This window comes from Andrena cerasifolii, chromosome 6 (genome assembly GCF_050908995.1).
Source record: "Andrena cerasifolii isolate SP2316 chromosome 6, iyAndCera1_principal, whole genome shotgun sequence".
NCBI lineage: Eukaryota > Metazoa > Arthropoda > Insecta > Hymenoptera > Andrenidae > Andrena > Andrena cerasifolii.
The window spans coordinates 10982459-11003073 of record NC_135123.1 but is presented as its reverse complement, the minus strand read 5'-3'; the positions used below and the strand labels follow the sequence as shown (position 1 = coordinate 11003073).

Genomic DNA, 20615 nt, shown 5'->3' with positions numbered 1-20615 from the left:
TAGTATCTGAATCAATCGTAATGTACAATCAATTCTACTGTTCATCTATAGAAATTAGTGGAGAGGAGTTGGCTCGCCAGTTTGAAAATGCCTCCGGGTCGGGCGAGACGAGTCGGCTTGAAAGTTCAATAATTACACTTGTGCGAAAGGAGTGAATGTAGTATTACGGCATACGTGGCATTTGCCGCGAGCAAATCGCATCACGCTCGTTTTTAATCATGTTTAAATATAAAAGAGGACGTTTGTGGCGGAGCAGCGACATAGTTAACAGGTTAAGGCTCAGAGGGTACTTGTTCCATGGCCCTTGCCGAGATAGCAGTACGTTCAGAGCTTTCGACTCTTTGAATACCTCAAAAGAACTCCTTTGTAGAATAATTGAAGCACAATTCTACTTTCTTTAACGATCCTTCAAAACTCGTGTTCAATAACCTTAAAACCTGAGGTGCCGTAAGTGAAAACATTTTCATTCGTAATTAAAGATGAATTAAGACTCGTACCTAAAGGTTACACATCAGAATCAACGTTTCCCTTGCAGTTTATTTACGACAGGCAAGTACAATGTAATCATATCGATGCAAATATTAGCAAATAACCTGAAACGAAGCGTTACATACAGTCTTCCATGTTCGATCGCCTCAACCGTTTCTTTTTCACATTTCATTTACAACATCGAACATCGTAATTACCGGCGTGTGCGTTAGAAGCCGAAGGTATCGCGAACACCTTCAACCATCGAGACGAGACGCCTCCGTACGTTTCCACGAACCGTGTTCACCACCCTACAGACCAGAGCTTCTAACTCCGAATTAGGGCCCCTGAAACGTCTCTATGAGGGGACACCGTTCCAGGATCGTGTGCGAACGTCGGCCCAGCAACGAACCCGTGCCATTCAGCGGCACCGAGAGATCGCTCAGCCGGTCACGGAAGAACACGGATTTCGGTGAGTGTCCACGGGGTTCTGGCTCGGTAATAAACCCGTAGGCCGTAAGCGGGACGAGTGTCGGTTTAGTTATAATGCGGATCACGGAGCATTATTTATTAATAGCAAAGCTGGTGTGGCCGGCACAAGGGAGTGGCAGTGCCATGCTAAAGCGAGCGCAACAGAACGCCGCGCCGGATCGTGGAACGGATCTTCCGATCTTTTCCCCTCTTCCCCTTCTCCCCCCGCCCGTGCCCTCTGCCTCTCTCGCTTTTCGCTCTATGTTTCCTATCGCCCTCTCTCTCTCCCCCGTTCTCCGTTCTATTCTTTCACGCTCGGCTCCCCCTTTTTCTACGCCGTTCTCTCTGTCCGTTCCCCGAGTCTCGTCCTCCTCGTCGTTCGGTGCGTTCCTCGATCTCTCTGTGTTTTTCTCCCTTCCCCCCCCCCCCCCCCCCCCCCCGCCGTCCCCGCGGCCGGAGTAGGGCCGCGGCGCACCATTCGTCCGCCCGTCCATCCGTCCGACGGTTGTTGCTCAAGCTCTTTCCGCTTCTCTTCCTTCTTGCTCCGTATCACGGCTACTTTGCCACGGTTCGCTCGCTCTATCCATTGTCTCTCTCCCGTGCCTCGGCTTAGTCGCATTGTCGCGCTCCCGCTCGCCAGACAGCACGCCGTTGTAGGAGAGTGGATGAACGCTTTGTCGGCGCCCGCGGCCGAGATCAAACGCGCCGACCGCTTCCTCCTTTACCTCTCCCCCTCCGGCCGCCGTCCCGCCGTCCCCCTGCGGCTCTCAGCCGGCCCGTAATCCAGTCGAGGCTCTCTCTTACACACACCCCGGCCCCTCGGCTCCCCCCATGCCCGTGCCGTCTCTGGCTTCCCCTTCCGACGAATCCGTCGGGCAAAGGTACCCATAAACGCTCGGTCCCGGGCTGTTCTGCTGCGACGAGAGAAAAATCTGTTAGGGGTGGTAACCGCGCGCGTTTCACGGACTCCTCGCTCCTCAATTATGCATTTCCCGATCGCGGAAAAATGCACCGCGGCACCGTTGATTTTTAATCGAATTCAACCGTCCCTCCGGGCCGCTGGTACCCGCATAGGATTGAGGTACGGTTGCCATCTGTACTTTAATATAAAGTATCCTACCTTATTATACGCAGATGTGTGTTCTCTATACGTTTGAGTAACAATGAAATATGCGTGAATACTTTGTTTCGCGATTAATGATATTACGCGAAACGTGACGCAGTATTGTTGTACGTAGTTGCCAAACGTACGCAAACCATGATCGTCTCAAAGTAGTTGCTTATCTTCCGTCCGTCCCTGCCACCTCAGCAGTTACTGAGAAAGTTTTCTCTGCCATAAATGTGAAGTGGCGGCAAGAGAGAATCAAAGTCTCTCTTAATTTAGTAAGGAACGAATTATTTTTATATTTTAATACGAATATCGAGCGCAATGATGCCACCGAGTTATTTAAAAATGATAAAAAGTTGCTCTGCAATGCTAGAAGAAATAAAAATTGTATTCGGAAGAAATAAACTAATTAGATTAAAGTTTACTTTTAGTTTCTTCGAACGTACTTTTTTTATACTCCACGAAAGCAAGGTTACCTTATTTTCCCGATAAAAAAGGTGATTTTGGCTTTGGAAAAAGCCATTTTTATATTTTAGTACGAATATCGAGCGCAATGATGCCACTGAGTTATTTAAAAATAATAAAAAGTTGCTCTGTAATGCTAGAAGAAATAAAAATTATATTCCGAAGAAATAGAAACTAATTAGATTAAAGTGTACTTTTAGTTTCTTCGAACGAACTTTTTTTATACTCCACGAAAGCAAGGTTACCTTATTTTCCCGATAAAAAAGGTGATTTTGGCTTTGGAAAAAGCCATTTTTATATTTTAGTACGAATATCGAGCGCAATGATGCCACCGAGTTATTTAAAAATGATAAAAAGTTGCTCTGCAATGCTAGAAGAAATAAAAATTATATTCGGAAGAAATATAAACTAATTAGATTAAAGTGTACTTTTAGTTTCTTCGAACGTACTTTTTTTATACTCCACGAAAGCAAGGTTACCTTATTTTCCCGATAAAAAAGGTGATTTTGGCTTTGGGAAAAGCCACTTTTATATTTTAATACGAATATCGAGTGCAGTGATGCCACCGAGTTATTTAAAAATGATAAAAAGTTGCTCTGCAATGCTAGAAGAAATACAAATTATATTCGGAAGATATAAACTAATTAGATTAAAGTTTACTTTTAGTTTCTTCGAACGTACTTTTTTTATACTCCACGAAAGCAAGGTTACCTTATTTTCCCGATAAAAAAGGTGATTTTGGCTTTGGAAAAAGCCATTTTTATATTTTAGTACGAATATCGAGCGCAATGATGCCACTGAGTTATTTAAAAATAATAAAAAGTTGCTCTGTAATGCTAGAAGAAATAAAAATTATATTCCGAAGAAATAGAAACTAATTAGATTAAAGTGTACTTTTAGTTTCTTCGAACGTACTTTTTTTATACTCCACGAAAGCAAGGTTACCTTATTTTCCCGATAAAAAAGGTGATTGTAGCTTTTTTGGGCGCGCGTGAAAGAAGCACGCCGCCCAAAAAGCCAACCCCCGATTCGAAGGGATAAGGCACTGCCATCGGGATGATGGGATTACGTTGTTCCGAGTGCGTTCTTGAAATTCATAAATTTTCGGGGAACGATGGTTGGAAGTCGAAGAATTTTTCAGCATTCGTTGATTTGTTGGGCGACCAGCCTTCTGTTGGCTCTGAGTCACTGAAGGGTGTGACTGATAAGTGCCGCCTAGCAGCTACTTCCAAAACACATTATTCATCGTCGTGCTGTGTCACGAGCGGGCGCAGGGGCAAGTTGCAAAGGATCAATGTATACACACACACACACACACATATACATATATATATATACATTGTACAAATCTGTATCGCAGTTGGTTAAACACAGTCACGTGTCCGTGAATTTCTTTCAAATCAGACATCTGCCAGGTCCGAAGAGGATAGAGTCAGAATTGCCTTCCTCTCGCCGTTGCTTTCTTGCTTGTTTACCGCCGCCGCTGTTGCTTCCACAAGATCGCGGCAAAACTGTATTATAGCCTTTCCTGCCTCATCCTGTCGCACGATGTCCTCCTTCGCAGACCCCCCCCCCCCCCCCCCCACCTACCTTCGATGATACCTCGCGATAAATACTCGCGTCGCTCTTTTTACGCGTTACTGCCTAATTAGCGTAATTATAAGATCCAGCCGGCGGCCCTTCTATCCTCTCTTATTTCTCCCTCCGCCTCCTCTACCCGCGCCCTCCTGTTTTTCTCGGGCAGGCCCTGGGGAGAGCGTTTCCAAAAGGCACGCGTTTCCAAGATCTCGAAGGGTGGAAGATTTCGGGGAATCAGCTGACGAACGGAATCGTCTAAATATCGAGGGAAGGAAGTCGCAGGGCTTTCGTCACTGAGAATCGTCGATTAACTCCGAAGTAAAACGCGCGGCGATTTCTTATTGCCGTGCATTATGCCGGACGAGAGCGAGACACTTCGAACGTGCCGGCAGTCATCGGCCAACATTTTAATTCGCTCGCGCATCCCCTCGCACGTCGAGCGTCAAGTGACGCGACGATAATGACCTTATCCCGATGCGTTTCGCGACATTTTTATAGCAGCGGAAAGGGCACTTGCGCCGGCCGCGTCGGCCGCGGCCTGTCACTCCGCGCGAAACCGATTCGAAACGATAGGAACGTGCAGGCGATAACGCGCGCGCCGAACGTAGGAAATATTTGCCGATGACTACTGCACCGATAATTCAGGAACTACCACAGACACTGTACAATGGATCGTAAACATCGCCGATAAGAGGGCTGAATGCTATCTAGATCATTATCGTTATTAGTTTGACGTTTGGCAGATAAGAGTTACGCCTGAGTCGAAGCGTCATAGGATAGCGAAAATCGGGGCGGCGTGGCCGAGTAACGATGGAAAGCTAGACCACCGATATTTATCCTCTCAGATTCCAAACACAGCGCCGTATAGTTCCAGTAATTATTGATGACCACGGAGCCGTCAGCCGGGGTGTTTAATACGCACTGGGACGGTGGAACAGCGCGCTATCATTTTTCTCCGAACAGTTCCTTCGTTTTGGAAAACACGAGGTTTCGCAGTCCCGAGATAAACTCCTCTATTAATCAAACTCGCGATACATCGAAGAGGTTCCCGAGGAATGCGCGACGTCCGATGTTCGTCGGCGCAAGAAAGCAGTTTTCCTCATAGTTGAACAGCATTCTTAGCGCTGCCGCGATATACGCGCGAGCGGCGCGTATAACATTACATAATAACGCTAACCGAAGGAACGGCTCGGCGGCATGGGTGGCATGCCAAGGGCCCCGCTGATCGAGTCCACGAGAGAGCAATCGCTAGAGCTCTCCGGGCGATAGGAGGAAGGGCTTAACCCGAAAACAGTTTATTATTAATAGACGTATGCCTCGGTTTCCCCGAGCCCGTTGTGTCGGCTTTATTTCGAGGTTAGTCTGTACTGAGTTTTTGAACGGTACGTTTTATTCTCTTTGCTGCGTGGTCCTCCCTCCCCTCCTCCGCCTCCTCCTCCGCCCCTCTTTCCGTCGTGCGCGGCCCCGACCATTCCTTCCTCAGCCCCTGCTGAGCGGTTGTCGTTTTCCTTTTGCCTCCTCCCCTCTCTACTCTCTTCTCTTAAAAACGAGACTCGCCACCGACTTTCCGACAAAGGAATAAAGAAAAGAAACAACTAGCCACGCTACGCGGTTGAGGATGGCACGGCAAACCGTAGCACACAGCGCAGCACAGCACGGCGTAGCGTGGCATGGTGGGTAGAGAGACTTTCCGTACAGGGAGAGCGAGGGGGTACTCGCCGAACCAACGGCGTAGGCAGCCTAGGGGTACCGCTCCGGCTATATATCCTTATTCTTCTTCTTACTGTACTTTCGCGCCCGTAAACGGCGAGAATCTCGTCGCAGGGAAAGATTTTAAATACCCTCGTTTGGCGCCATTGGTGTTCTCTTAATTGAAAATCGTGGAGTTTGGGCATTAATGAAAGAGGAGATTCTAAACGGTGTTTGGGAGCATTGAAGAATATCACGAATTCTTTGCTTTTAGTTTATTCTAATTTGTAAGACTGCTTAGATGACAGTAATTGAGAATCGAGGGAGATGCTCTTTTTAGACTGAAATAGCGAAGAGGAATTTAACTGGACAATTGTGCTGGTTTTCCTAAACGGGACACAGAAAAGATTGCCTTATGTCTCGTGTGCCCGTGACAAAGTGCTTTTCGTTAAAGTTCATTCATCGCATCGTCGATGGCGACGCCTATGTTTCTTCTGAAACACCGCTAGGAGATAATAGCGTGCGGGTACAGTCTCCAAAAAGAGTATTTCTCATTTATTCTCCACCACACCGCCACATTTGCGTGCTTTAACCTTGAATAACTGAAAAAACAAATAGCAGAACGTTTAGGAAGTACGGACTCCGTTCTTTAAAGCTCCGATAAACTCCGGAAACACATTAAGCGTGTATGTGTAACGGCGTGACTTATCTTCACGGTGCAAGGCACGCAGGAGATCCAGGAAGTACGGGGATAAAAAAGTAATTTCCGATTGGAGGCTTGAGTTCGCGAGCGACTATTTCTTAAAATCACTATCTTCCCGTTACGGTGCGAGGATTCTTTAACAACTACGCTCGCTGACTGTGAATTTCGTGCGACAACAATTTCGTAACGTCTCCTTTTCTAACCATTCGCAGAAATATTCAGGGAGCGAGATTTATTATCCAGAAATATCCTGCTACGAAGCATAGCCGTTACTTCTAAAGCGGAAGTAACGTTGACCCAGTTCAAGCGAATATACAAAGAGGTCTTTAAGTCATGATTCGATGTTTTCAGTTTGCGGGAACGGAGGACGCGGTAGCCGACGGCGCGTCGTTCCGACGGATCAAGGGATTCCCGCGACGATCCCGAGGAGGTGATGATCTTTCCTCCAGGGACGAGGCGACGTTTGCACCCGGCCCTCCCGAATCCTCAAAAGCGACTTTCTCCGCGAGCAAAACGGAGCAACGTCCGCGCGATCGTCGCAAAAATCCGGCCGGCCGTTTCCGTTGGAACGGGCCGGCGCAATAATCCGAATCCTCGGGAGCCCCCGATTCCTTTTTACCGCGCGCCGCGCCGCGACTCGACGGTCGCCGGGCGGCGACATTAAATGTCGTCGTCGGTAGACCACGTTGAACCGTCATCGGCTTCCTTCAAAAACCCCACCAGTCTCGCGCGAAGCTATCCTTCCTCGCCGCTCTCATAGACCTTCGGCTTGGGACAAAAAGGACCGTCGAGAAGGGGGCGCAGAGGAGAAAAGGAAAGTATACGCGCGCGGTTAGTACGACAAAACGAGTACGAAGCTAAGGGCGAGGGAAGAAAAAAAGGGACAGAGAGCGCGAGTCGAGGGGGGGGGTTTCGAAGGAGGAGGTGGCTAGAGAGAGGAGAGCGCGTAGAAGAGGAGGAAAGTGAGAAGGTGAGGGATCGAGGAGGACAGGATAGAATCAGAGAGAATGAAGAGACCCAGGGAAACGGGAACGAGAGAGACGGACGGGTATTACCGGGAGAGGAACAGGGACGATCCGTGGACAGAAGGAGAGGGAAAGTAGGAGTCGGATCTCGGCGGGGAACGGAGAAAGGTGGACGAAAGAGCGGCGCAGGGAGGAAGGTGAAAGAGAGACGGACGGAAAGAGCGTGAATCGGAGGTTTCGAGCCGCGCCTCCTACCTTCGGGGCCCGTGTATCCACGACTCGGCACTGTGACGGCGCAGCGCCCCGTTGGTGGGGGAAAGGGAATTACGGGAACGTGGTTTAGGCAAGAACGATCGTCCGCAGTCGTAGTCGGGCCAGGAGTCGAGCGATGTCGTGTGGCCGCTCCGTCTGCCCGTCGGCCGCGATTCTCCTGCCTCACGCTTTTACCTGGATTTAAAATACGGCGTTGCGCGCGCTGTGTGCGTGTTGGTGTGTGGATGTGTGTTTGTTTGTTGTGTGCGTGGTTCGTTCCGTGACCTCGCAGCTGGTGCGTGCACCTAAATTCGGTGACAGGGGGGGGGGCCGAGCCGAGCCGTGCACGCTTCTTCCGTTGCCCGCGAAACCGCGGCGATAAAAACGGGAAATAGAGAAAGCGAGGAGGCGGCATCGGGCGCCAGATACTCGGCCGCCGACGGACCAAACGGACTGGAGAAAAACACGTGTTTCCTTGGCCCTGTCGTTACGTGTCATCCAATGTCGGACCATCGTCCACCGTGGGGGAGCACGGTGCTCTCGCAGGCGAGGTGTTTGTTGTTCGCCAGTTTCTAGCAGTGTGATCGCTGATACAGTGGGCAGGGATCCGTGATACGCGCGGAGAGAGGAATATCGCGGAGGATAATCGACGTATGATCGAGTTAGGTGGACCGTGCTTTTTACACCGGTGCACCGCCGAGACCTGGTATACACGTATACGCTGCGTGCTCCGTGTGTATACACGGTGCGCGGCTTCTGTCGCGACGCAAAGGAAGTACGGGAAGAATTTATATACGTCGGCGGGGCTCGAAAGCCGAGAAAAAGGAGAGAAAAGTGGCGGAACAAGAAGCCTGTGGAAGGAAAGTGTGCGCAGCGTTTGTGGATGCATGAGGGTCTCATGGCTACCGGATTGGTAAAGTGGTGGCGGGCAAGGTTCCTCGCTGGCTACAGACCCTTTTCTGGTAAGCTTCTATAATGTCCCTCTCTTCCCTCCCCTCCCTAGTCCTCTCCCCCCCCCCATCCCACCCTACCCTACCGTCTCTGTTTCTCTTTTTCGGTCTCCCTTCTGTTTTTTCTCCTTATATAGTTTGTTTTTGTCATATGCACGCGCGGGTATCGATGGTAGCGTCGAAATCGCGTCGCTGGATAGATCGAGATATTCCGTATACGGGATTGTCCGGTCGATCCGGTTATAGGCGTGATATTTTGCCCGTCTCCCCTCCACCCCGGAGACGTAGGGCGCGCCGTGCGTGCTTCTCGATGATGCTGCTAGCCGCGGTATGACAGAAGCGGATCCCACGTGGTGTTACGTCACACTTGCATTTTTTCTTACCCGTCGATCCATCGGGTCGCGTACCCCCACGTCATATTATTTTCATCCTGTCCCAAACAACGTTCTCTTTTACGTCGCTTTGCCGCTCGTCCGGCTCTTTAAATCGTTTGGTGTCTTTGACATTTTAACGGGCCACGAAATAGCTGAGCCTTATTGTACTCCAGCTGCCCGTTACATCATCGCCTTGGGTAAATTCGTCGTCACTGAAATTACCTACAGATCGTTACCGTCGATGCTAAGAAACTGATTAATTTCAGACGGCAAGTTCTCGTTTTTCATTTGAAAGGAAACATTTGTAATTCTTCGACCGGACGGTTTTTCTATTGTTAAAATTCTATGCGCCGTTCGTTCTGAAAGATCAGTTAATCGTTTCGAGCTCTTATCGCGGCGGGAGAGCGCTGGAGTCGGATGACAAGTGGACTTAGCGAGGATAAATCTCTGTTCGATCATTAAGTCTCTGTAAACAGAGGAGCGAAGTATCCATTGATCGGGCAGATACGAGCGGCAATGCTGCGGGTGGGTAATATTTAGCACTCCCGTAGCTTCTTCGGTGAAGTAAAGATAGTTCTATGTTCTGCGTCGAGGATTAAGAGACAGGATAAAAATAAAACCGCGCTCGTAAGCTAGTCGCGGGCCAGAGTTCTGAAAAGCTTAAGTTATGGCGCTTCTGTTATCATTTGAAATTTCGCTCGCTTCTGCATCTTGCCTTGTACGACTCTCCTGCTCATCTCTACAAAATCGCACGTATCGTGGCAATCGCGATGTTTCTCCACGTCTATCAGAACCCGTACGAACGACTCGCCTGTAGAACGAACAAAGCACATTCGGATGGATCTGAGGTGAGGGACGCGAGGGTGGTAATAAGGTACACTACTTAATAAACTCAACAAATAATATGGTTTATTTTAAGACCAAAAAAAAAAAACTACTTTAAAGAAGATATCGAGCGGACGAAAAACAACCGCTCTACTCGAGTCCTTCTAGCCGAATGCCCAACGGTGTGTCGCGTTCCTTTCAGAATCGCAGGCAACGCGTACCACGTGCACAACTTTTGGAAAAAACCCAGGCCCTGAGAACAAGGGAGGTTTCGTCGCCAGGCAAATCCAACAGTCACGAAACCTTCGCTTGAACTTTGTGACCTTACCTGGTCGCCTTCTACTCCGCTCGAAAATTCGCTGCTACGCACGCTACAGATCCTTCGAGTCGAACAATCCCGAAACCACTGTCTCGACGACGCAAAGATATAACGGGTAGTAACGTTGCTTCCTTTTGCGTGAACATCCCGCGGACAATGCAGCCGGCCGAATTATTCAACGACTCCGCGGGCCTGCCTAGCGCGAATGCCGCGCAAAACGCGCTTGATCTCTCCGCCCTTACGCTCTTTATGGTTGCTCTCTGATGCGTCGCTGACCGGGGCGGATTTTCATGCCGGCGCGCCGCGGAGGGGAGAAAAAGCTGTTGCGCCGGCAAATGATAAAAGTTACGAGCGAGCAAACAGAGAGAGGGGGATGATTTACAAAGAAGAAGCAGAAGCCGCTTGTCCCGTTCCCCCATTGCTTTCTCATTCAAGAGGGCGCAAAAGCGGCGCGGTGCATACAAACGCGCCGCCTCCCATCGCGCGCTCGCCCGTCGAGGGTGAACTTTAATTATCGAGATCTTGCGAATTCGTTACACGTATAATTTCGCTGGTTAAATAAAGGCCCGCCGCCCCCTTCTCCTAATTCAATTACCATCCCTCCTCGAATAGTTTCGAGCGTCGTTTTAAATCATAAAAAAAATTCAAACCCCTTTGGCGGTGCCTCGAAAGCCTTGATAAATCTTTTCTCTCGCAAGCATCGAGGATATATTTTCCCCCCGTTTCAAACGTATTATCCGTCGAGATCCCGAAAATTCTTTGAGGCCTTTAAAGAGTGACGTAACGAGGTTCGATGTGGTTCGGAGCGTTTCAAAGCCCACGACCAGATTCCCTCTGTTCCCGTTTCTTTTGATCCTTTTTTTAATTCTTTCCCGTCCCTTTCTTACCTCCCTCGACGGTGCTCGTTGCCGGTGCGTTGGATTTTTAACGCGAAGCCGGCGAAAGAGTTACGGGCGTAATTACCACACACGGCAGGTATCATTATACGCGGATACGCGTCCGTTTCTTTATGCAGATACGATTATCCGCCTGGCCTCCCCTCCCTTTCTCTTCCCTTCCCTTTTCTCTCTCCCGTCCCTTCTCCCCCGCCCCTCTTCGCCTTGAATAATTGAAATTAGCGGCCGGCTTCGTTTATTACGCGTTCCGCGTATCGCTAATTATCGTTGCTCCGCGGCCCCTTTGATGTCGACGTTTTCAAGTATATATTTTACCGGAATCACCTCGCGCGGGGCTTAATGATGTATCGCGCGAATTAAGATAAAGCCGAGGAGCGTTTCGATCGGGGAGGAAGCCGGTCGGCAGGATCCCACAGAGGGAAAACCGTACCCGAGCCGGAGGGAGCGCTCGAAACTGTTACGTCGATTCGTTACCCCCCGGGCCTAGTGAAACTCGTCCCATCGAACCGAATCCTGCCAATTATACGGTGAATCGCGGAGACGATCCTTCCAGCGACACGATTATTTCTGAAAGCTCGGAATGTTCTTACAAGGGAAGATCCCGAACCCGAAAATTCAACGAAAAATTCGGAAACTTTGTGAATGCGTAGGGGATTTCCTTCTGATTATTACGGAATTTTTATTTGCTGCCCAAATTCACTCGAAGAGGGTGGAATTAACCCCCGAAAATTCGGCTATTTTCCGATTTTCCTTTATAACTCGCGAACTGTAAGGGATAGAGAAAAAGTTTCAAGACAAAACTTACTTATTTTAATTAGATCCATCATTTGGTGAACAAATTATTTTACAGCTCACGAGTTATAACAGAAAATCAGAAAATAACCGGATTTTCAGCGGTCAATTACACCCCCTTAGAGTGAATTTGAGCGGCAAACAAAAAATCCGTTGTAATCAGGGGGAAATTCTCTAGATATTCACGAAGTTTAAGAATCTTTCGAATTTCGGGGCTCGGGATGTTCCCTTGTTAGTCGTGGAATCGATTCGGTGCCCGCTAGGGTTGACGCTGTCATTTCCAAAGGACGTTTTTTTATTCCACTTCATTGATAATTTATATGCTCGTTGAAAGACCATTTGCAATCTTCACCGATCTAAGGTGTCCTTAAAACCAGAGTCCTAAAAGAAACCCTTCGACCACCTTACTTTCAACGCTGCCTGCCGTTCTTCCGGCACAAGTTCACAACTCCTGTGCATTATCGCGTTTACACCTTGCTTTCTATCGCTGCCAACGATAGCGCGGGCGGCACGTGTGTGCGCGCGGATCGATCGAAATGGGACAAGCTGCGTTTCGCCCCGGCACTTTGAGGGCCAACGGTCGCACAAAGTTTCCGAAACGTTTCGCCGCGCACGGCGCCTCGCTTAGACGCTCCTCTACGCAAAGGCTGCTCTTCCGAACATTTCGTAGGGACGCTTTTACACAGCGCGTCTCTAGGTAACGGTAAAACCGGCTTAATGCAGACGCATTAAAGATACATTACGCCTCGGTCGGAGAGCGCGCGCGGCCCCGGCGGTGCTTCTGAAATAAACGCTGGAAAATGGATGTTCCCTCCTTTTCGGTACACGTTTCGTTAATTCGTCCGCCGCCGATGCGGCGCGAATAATTTCGGGCCAGAGCTGCGGAGCGCGTTAAAGGTAATTGCGCTTTTATGCGCGGAATCCGGCCGGTAATTATCGAGCGGGACACTTTAATCTGTTATCCGCGGGGTTCGACTGCGCTCCTCGGGGTCCCTTCGATTTGCCGATTCGGGAACGTTTGTCGGAAGCCCGGCGAGCTTCTTTCCCGCTCGTAATTTCGCAGGCTTTTGTAGGGATTATTGTTTATAATTCGCAAATGGTGACGGACGCGCGATCTAGCTGGGTCTCCGCTGGTCCCGGCTGCGTTTCGTTTCAGGTCACTCCGAGTTACATCCCCTTTAAAATGGTCCCGAAATACTTGCTAACTCTCTGTAACTTAAGTACCGAGCGCCACTCAGAAACCGACTATAAATACAGTCTTTACGGAGGCGGATGTTGCTTTGATACCTTTGAGATTCTGACTTTTGTTTACGAGGCACGGTGACGCCGAGGCCGTGGACAACGGTTTAATTTCCCTTTGATGAGAAATTCTGGCTAGATGCGCGGCGGCTAAGAAACACCGCCGGCGCCGAGCGGGTATCAAAAGTCTCTAAATTCCGCTGCCCCGCCGCTGCTGTTTCATCTTCTTAAGTCCCCGAATTCTTTTTACCGTACCTCGCGTGTTATAATTGGCGCGCAGGCGAGGACTGTGTGGCGTCTACTATTTCCACCTTCCTACATCCCCAGTGTTTCACTTCTGTAGAGCCTCCTAATTTTACTTCTTCTAGTCCAGCTTTACAAGGGTCTCGTATAAGAGTACTAAATTGTTAGTGTTGCAAGCTGTTCGTACTTGTTCTTAAATCCGCGCGCACTCACGGCATCGTCTGGCATTTGCTGGTTGCAGTCGTTGGTAACACGGAAGGCAGCGACTCGGAGGAGCTACTTGCCGGCGTCTCGGCACCTTGTAGCGGCTCACCACCGGAATCCCAGCCAATTCTGCTAGAAACGGAAGCCCCGCAGGTCGCGGTCGACGCTTCGACCAGCCCTACGCCGGTCGCCGGAAATGACGAGCAGCCGACTGCCAGCGCGACGAAGCAACTCAGTTTCGAGGTATACGTGCTATCAAATAGGGTAGGGTGGGGCCAGAAGTCCCGTTTTTCGTGTAAACCTATGTGAAATTTAGTAATAACAATCTAGAGATATCTGGTGTTATTTTTTATAAAATATAACTATTATGCTTTACGTTCGCGAAGTTCGTTTGTTGATATTATTTTCTGTTGAGTTATACCACAAAATGTTCGTCGATGCAAAATGGGCTTCTTGCCCCGCGCACGGGGCAAAAAGTCCCTAATGTCTTTTCGCGTAATATTAAACTAGAGTAAAAAACTCTTTCAAGTCGACAAATATTTATTGAACCAATTCTGTTTGGTACCTATACACACAATATCGAAAGGAAAGCGTGACTTCTTTAACAAGAAATAAAAATACAAGTGAAAGGTTCACTTTGAACTAAAAAATAAAAAAAATCGTTCAATTGAAACGAAAACACTATTTAAAGATTTTGGCATCATTTCTTTGTACTTTGGCCATCTTATTATGAAAAGAAATAATAATATCTGTTTTCAGTCTGAGGGACTTTTTGCCGCAATGGTACCTCTATAGTTTCTGCGGTATATACGTTAGAAAATATTGTCATTCAACAATAAGCAATATCATGCACACATTATTAAAGGAACATACGATCTTAACGTACTTGGCTGGTACGCTTTTAAACTGTGGTGTTTATTTCGTATGAAACAATAAAGACGACGTATTTCCTTTGGTTTTCGATGCATAAAATAACGAAGGCTTCGTGTAATTCGCACGAACGTCCAGGAGCGACTGGCGACTCTGTAGTCATCTCCGTTTCTTCTCGCCTTTTACATAGTATACCGCGAAACTCAATACATTGTTTATGGTACGTTTACGTTGGAGCTGCGATAAACGATCAGAGCGACGATAAGAGCGAAGCGTCTAAATACATCATAAGCATTGTTTTATAATCGAACTGTTTACATTGGAGTAGAGCAACGCTTCCTACATAGATGAGCAACGATAAAAGCGTCGAGAAAGAAATACTCCTTTTTCTTCCCTATTATCGCAGCTCCAACATAAACGTACCCTTAGGAATAGAGATTTTGAATTCGGGACTTTTATCCCCACCCTACCAATTAACCAACGTTAGCCGCAACGATTACCATACTCGCAAAGCCATGCGAATCTTGCGAATGTTCCTCAACATCTCCTACGAACTTTATTGGGCGCATTGTTTATCAGTAACCAATTATCATTGCTAATAAGTACCTAGCAGCTAAATTCCATATTGAACTAATAAACGGGCAGCGCAAAGTGTCGCCGTGGGAACAATGTAACGAACGTTTCAACGTTCGCTACGCAGCAAAAGCTGATCGATTTGCCCCCGATGCTTCAGGAATTCGAATGCGACGTCTCGGTGGCGGAGGGCGACCGTCGGCGGCAAGAATTCTCGTTCACCCTGTACGACTTCGACGGCCACGGGAAGATAACAAAGGATGACATAGCCGGCCTGGTCACGACCATTTACGACACCCTGGGCGCTTCCATCCAGGTACCCCCGTGCGGCAGCAAGACGATTAAGGTGAAATTGACGGTGTCGCCGGATCAGAGGAGCAACAACCAGGCGCGGAGCGGCTGCCTGAACGTGGCCTCCCAGCCGGCGGCCACCAGCTTTTCCGGAAATTCGTCCTGCTGCCATTTGAAGCACGCGCCCTGCAACAATGCCACGGCCCACGCCGCCGCGCACGGTTTACGCAGAGTTCCTAGAAGGCGAAGAGTGCTGCGACACCGTTGCCAGGTAAGATTGATGCTCCTTTAGGGGCAGCCAGGCTTCCCAGCCGTCTTTGTGGGACCTCCTCCGGGTCTCCGTGTCGTTCCTCCGCGGCTTTCGGACGCTGCAGCGCGGATTTTTATAGATTCCCGTGCTCGGGGGTGTTCCGCCTCGCCTTAGAGGAATAAATCTTATTTCGGTTATCGCGAATTAACGGATCGGTAATTTAAAGCGCGGCGGCGGTAGTTGACGGCGTTGAACTACAAAGGGTTTTGCTATTCTCTGCCTCAGAACGAGCCGAAGGAAGTGGACACCCACAGCGAGGACGACGGCGAAAATGCTCGAACGAATCGAATGAAGCAGGAGGAATTGAGGAGGAGGGTGGGGCCCGTGCCTCATTTACCGTCACCCTATTCCAATAGCTCCGAGGGTGATATCAGCGATGACAGCGATGTTTCCCCAGCAGTTTCCCCCTTGACGCCTCTACTCTCCACTAATCAGCGAAAGCGCAGCGGCGCCCTGCAAAGGCAACAGCTCTTGGAAATCATTCAGGCGAACATGGAAAAGAATAACCTCAGTTTTCATACGTCAAGGTACATTGTTAATAGAGAATCCTTTCTTTTTTTTTATTCTCAACGATAGAAACGTGCCTAATAAACCAACGATGACTCTTACCCCAGCAAATATATATATATATATATACGTACTTTCATCTAGGAAACGGCATCAGAACGAGCAATCCCGCATTCCGTCTCAAACTCCGCACGCCGAATCGTCGCCCCACTACACCCAAGACTGCCGTTCACCCTCGGAATCTCGGCCCGCGGCGATGGCGTACCACAAACCTACCCGGGAGAAGGCTCAGGCGTTCACGTCCTTCTCTAAAGTACCTGCCAAGTCGCGGGGGAATCTTCGGAAGACGCGGACGCAGTACGGTCTCCAGAGGAACAACCCGGCCACGGTGCCGCCGCCTCGAGCCTACGTTCAACCGCAGGTCTTGCCCCGCACCGTGATCAGCCCCACTGTCTACCCGGAGCAGCAGCCCCCGGTTAACGCGAGCCGTAACGCCGGCAACGTCACGTCGAACGGCCCTGTGAATCAAACTCCGCCGAGCAATCACAACGTTCAGCGCAACGAGACGCAGTTCAGTCAGTCGCAGCAGTGCGGCAAGTCGAGCAAGAAGCATCAGCTGAAGCACGCGACCAGAGAGCAGGACCAGGCCAGAGCGATGGTGCAGGTTGTCCGCTGGCTGGAGCGCGAGTTCTCCCAGAACGCCGCCGCGGGTCCCGGTCGCAAGCACGTTCACGAGCACATCCATCATCACTACCACCATTATCACACCGAGGCTCTCGTTTGATTTCCCATCGCGCGAGAAGATGTAGGGAACACTGGGTACCGCGGCCCCTCAACTGGCGGAATGGTAATCGACTGCTTCACCTACGGCTCGTCGGTGAACTTCGGATAAATCGCTAGAGAATTGAATTCGTCGAGATAATAAATTGAATATGTGGCGAGGCCTACTGCACTGTACATTCGTCTCCGTTTCTGCAAGCTTAGGGCTGGCATCGAATTGCTAGGTGCAGGAAATAGTTCCAACGTCATACGTCTTCGCATTCAACGAGGCAATGTCCAGCGGCGGATTTAAGGGAAAAGGCGCAGGTGGAAAACGTTCTGGGACACCCTGTATACATAACAGCATTAAAAATGAATTTACGGGAGTACGACAGTTATGGGAAACAAAAGGAATATAGTATTTGGATAAAATCATAATTTCTTTTGCAAGACGGGGCCCAGGATCGGCCGCCCGTTAAATACGCTACTGGCAATGCCTTTTATGTAAGCTTTATTAATTGTAATTTAATATGTAGTAGATCTGGGCGAAACACAATATTTCATCTCTTCATGCTCCGCTTTCTAAAGCATTCGGGACTCCCATGGATTCATATTTATTACTCTGGTTTTGCGTTGACGTCTTAGTTTACCGTATCAGTACGAGGTAGTTTAGCATCGATGCAAGTGAACGAGCCGCCGTTGCTACCAGTTGAACACCGGAATACCCGCCAGAACGTTTTCTTGATATATTCCTACATTTCGTTATACAGCAATACGTATCTTTTTGTTTGTTAAACTGCGGCGAGTTCCTGTCTAGAAAGTACCACGGTTCTTATTTTTATATTGGCCTGACGCGTGACGAATAAATATTGACGAACTATTTAAGAAATCTCCCGAACGTGTAATTCTCGAGTCACTGCCACACTTTGTTCTGTATAAAAGCAAGATATTTGCTGCCCATTTCGCGTACATGCGACCGATGACGGGCAAAAGTGAACAGTCGCGCTTGGTTTATAGAATTGATAAGAGCTAACGCGAATCACTTTGAATCATCGTGGAGGATGTCTAAGAAAGAATATATCAAGAAGTTTTATTCTTGCGAGACATGTAATCGTGTTCATCTTATCTTATAGGGATTATTAGTTATTTAATATATACGATATAGGCTGATCCTTTTTATCTTACTATTTTTTTATTGGCTCTCCAAAGTCGGTAAAAGTACGACCGTCGGTTTTCATTTTCTTCTAGTAGCGGTCGTGCGAGGAAAATCTAAGACGATACCAATGATCTATTGATAAATTCAAATGCTTACTACCGAGATTGTAATTGTTTAACCCTTTAACTGCGGTTTATAAACCACATTGTAAAATTGTAGCCAGAAGCGGGTGTGGTATATAAACAAACTATTTTTTTTTTGCGTTTGGAGCGCTTGGCTCTGCAAAAAGTACCCGCAGTTAAAGGGTTAAATACCTATAAAATAATTTCTGCGGGTCGGTTAACAACTCTCCATAGACATTTTCCAACGTGTCTTATTCTTTTCATGAAATACTCCTTTGAATCGGAATCACATGCAAAAGCGAATGGTCTCCGAGGACTTTTTGCTTGGTACAAAAGCAGAAATATCTTTCGTGAAGAAAATTACGAAAATTAGAGATTTTGCTGTAAAATTTCTTCAATCTGTTTATAATGAACATTTTATACAAGACAGTATTAAGAATTAACAACGACGCAACTTCTATATAATTGTCCGCGATATCGATATCTGGAAAGAAGTAAAAAAAACTGTATACGCATAGAAAATATAGGACACGTGACAACCAACAATACAAGAACTAAGAAAGTGTATGCTTATATAGGGGATAAAGTGCTTTTCTGACTTCAGCTGCTTTGCTGAAAGTTTGTACGAATTTAGGTAGAGGTGCTCGCTGACTTTGTTCGTGGATGCTAAGCAATTTAATATACCTCGACGGATTTCCTTTGAAACGTTCATCTTTTGTGAAACATTTGTAGCTTGCCGAAAGTATATATTTATTATATAGAATCGCAAAGCAAGCGAGACATCAGTGAAGATTTAGCGAAGGTATCAAAAATATTGGCTGATTCCAGAAGTCTTGATACGAAATGTATTAAGGATCAATTGATCGTAATATTCCTGAATTTTTCACTAGTAAGTTATGCAATGGATAATCATTAATTCTAGTTATTATTTCATTACAATTAATCCAGCAGGTCGAATTCATCTAATTGCCTAGATTTTTTCTAATTGCAAATAGAGAAGTGTATCAAGGCTCTTGCAATAACCCAATATCTTCTATGCTTGAATTTTTGACGCTGCAATTTTTGCAAGTTTCCTTGCAAAAATTGCAGCGCCAATCCAATGGTGCTTCTATATTTCAACGAATACGACAGCTTGTCTCGTAACGAAGTTAGTTATCCTTCCGTTGTATTTCTATGATATTTGTCGACAATACAAAAAAAGTATTAAGATAATGTAATTGTAAGAGAACAATCGTGAAATTCGCATTTGACCCAAACTTTATGACACTATTTTTTAACGTTTATTCTTGTCTGAATTCTGCGATTGAACAATGTCATGGAAACAAGAATCTTATTATACTATACCTATTCTACCCTTTTACAATGTAGAAGGGGGCGTTCTTTCAACCACAGAGGTTGGTGTAAATTTGATTCCTCCCTTGCACACAATACCACTCCTAATTATTCGGCTGATGGTGAATTTTAATTTGACTTTTTCGCTTTTTCACTGATCGAAAAAAATCATTTTCGTACTACTTTTCCTTGAGTAGTTGAGAGTACAAGTCTCGTAATGTTGGAAGATTGAACTCGCTAAATTATGTTTCAGTAAATAATTATGAGTAGTATTGCGTGCGAATGTGAAATGTAGGAATAATGGAGGAGTTAAAGTACTAACGGTTGATGAAGGAAGTATTATTATGTATATGTACCTTTTGAGACTTAACTTTGTCCCCCAGATAGTATTTTATAAGGAATAAAAAGGATAGAAAGAATTGACTTGTTAAGAGTGCCTTGTCATATCTCTGTTACTACACGAGTATTAAGTTTGAATCTTGTTTACAAGACACGCTTCCTTGGATTTCAATGAATCATTGAATATTAACGCAGTTACAAATACTTTTTCATTAACAGTATATTAGTGAACTACGTATACTTTATATTATATTCAGGAATGCATGAAGATTAGGTCTAAATAATGGAAATGTTGTACCGATATTTTTCTATCGAGGACTGGACGGGGAGAGTATAATTATAATATTTATTAATTACGATAGATATTACTAACAATACGATTAGGGACACGACGACAATTGCTGCTTGTACATACATTTTAGTCTTGGATAGTGGACGCTATCCACAGACATGTAATTTTATATCGATCTTTGTAATCATTGTAGATATTTTGTGTAATGTATTTTTTATTGATATTTATTAAAACACGTTTTGATACTACTTGAATTCCTTTCTGTACAGAGCGTTGAAGCTAGGGGTGCTTTCGAACCTAATTTTCAAATTCTCGAAACTCGAGTCCGAAACTTTGCAAGCTTCGAAACTTTCGAATTCTCGAAGCTCGAAACTTTCGGGGGTTTCGAGATTTCGACGCCTCGAGAAACACATCTCTGGTTGAAACAGATCTATCAAGTCTGGAAATCACTTTCATTTTGATAACACCTGACATCACCAACCCTCGAATAAGCGAGAATGATACCGAGTTAAATTGTTAATGT

The 20615-nt window shown here is 47.0% G+C and overlaps 1 protein-coding gene across 2 annotated transcripts; it reads left to right on the top strand.

Annotated features, from left to right (window-relative positions):
* The first annotated feature begins 110 nt into the window (after positions 1-110).
* On the top strand, positions 111-20340 carry Nkd (NKD inhibitor of WNT signaling pathway naked cuticle). Of its 2 annotated transcripts, none has more exons than XM_076814481.1 (7): positions 111-322; positions 705-940; positions 13579-13784; positions 15145-15546; positions 15811-16112; positions 16237-18179; positions 18312-20340. In XM_076814481.1, the coding sequence occupies exons 2-6, from the start codon at positions 829-831 to the stop codon at positions 16874-16876; spliced, it is 1662 nt and encodes a 553-aa protein (XP_076670596.1). In that variant the 5' UTR covers positions 111-322; positions 705-828; the 3' UTR covers positions 16877-18179; positions 18312-20340. The 2 variants fall into 2 exon arrangements, with proteins under 2 accessions (XP_076670596.1, XP_076670597.1); XM_076814482.1 differs by lacking the exon at positions 111-322 and adding an exon at positions 6834-8661 and having other exon boundaries at positions 802-940.
* Positions 20341-20615: the final 275 nt, after the last annotated feature.

What these genes read in the sequence shown, in the direction of transcription:
- Nkd (XM_076814481.1), top strand. Translation starts at nt 829, where the DNA reads ATGAGGGGACACCGTTCCAGGATCGTGTGCGAACGTCGGCCCAGCAAC. An exon ending in TGCTGCGACACCGTTGCCAG is followed by an intron (nt 15,547 to 15,810) that starts GTAAGATTGATG and finishes TCTCTGCCTCAG; the next exon opens with AACGAGCCGAAGGAAGTGGA. An exon ending in CTCAGTTTTCATACGTCAAG is followed by an intron (nt 16,113 to 16,236) that starts GTACATTGTTAA and finishes ACTTTCATCTAG; the next exon opens with GAAACGGCATCAGAACGAGC.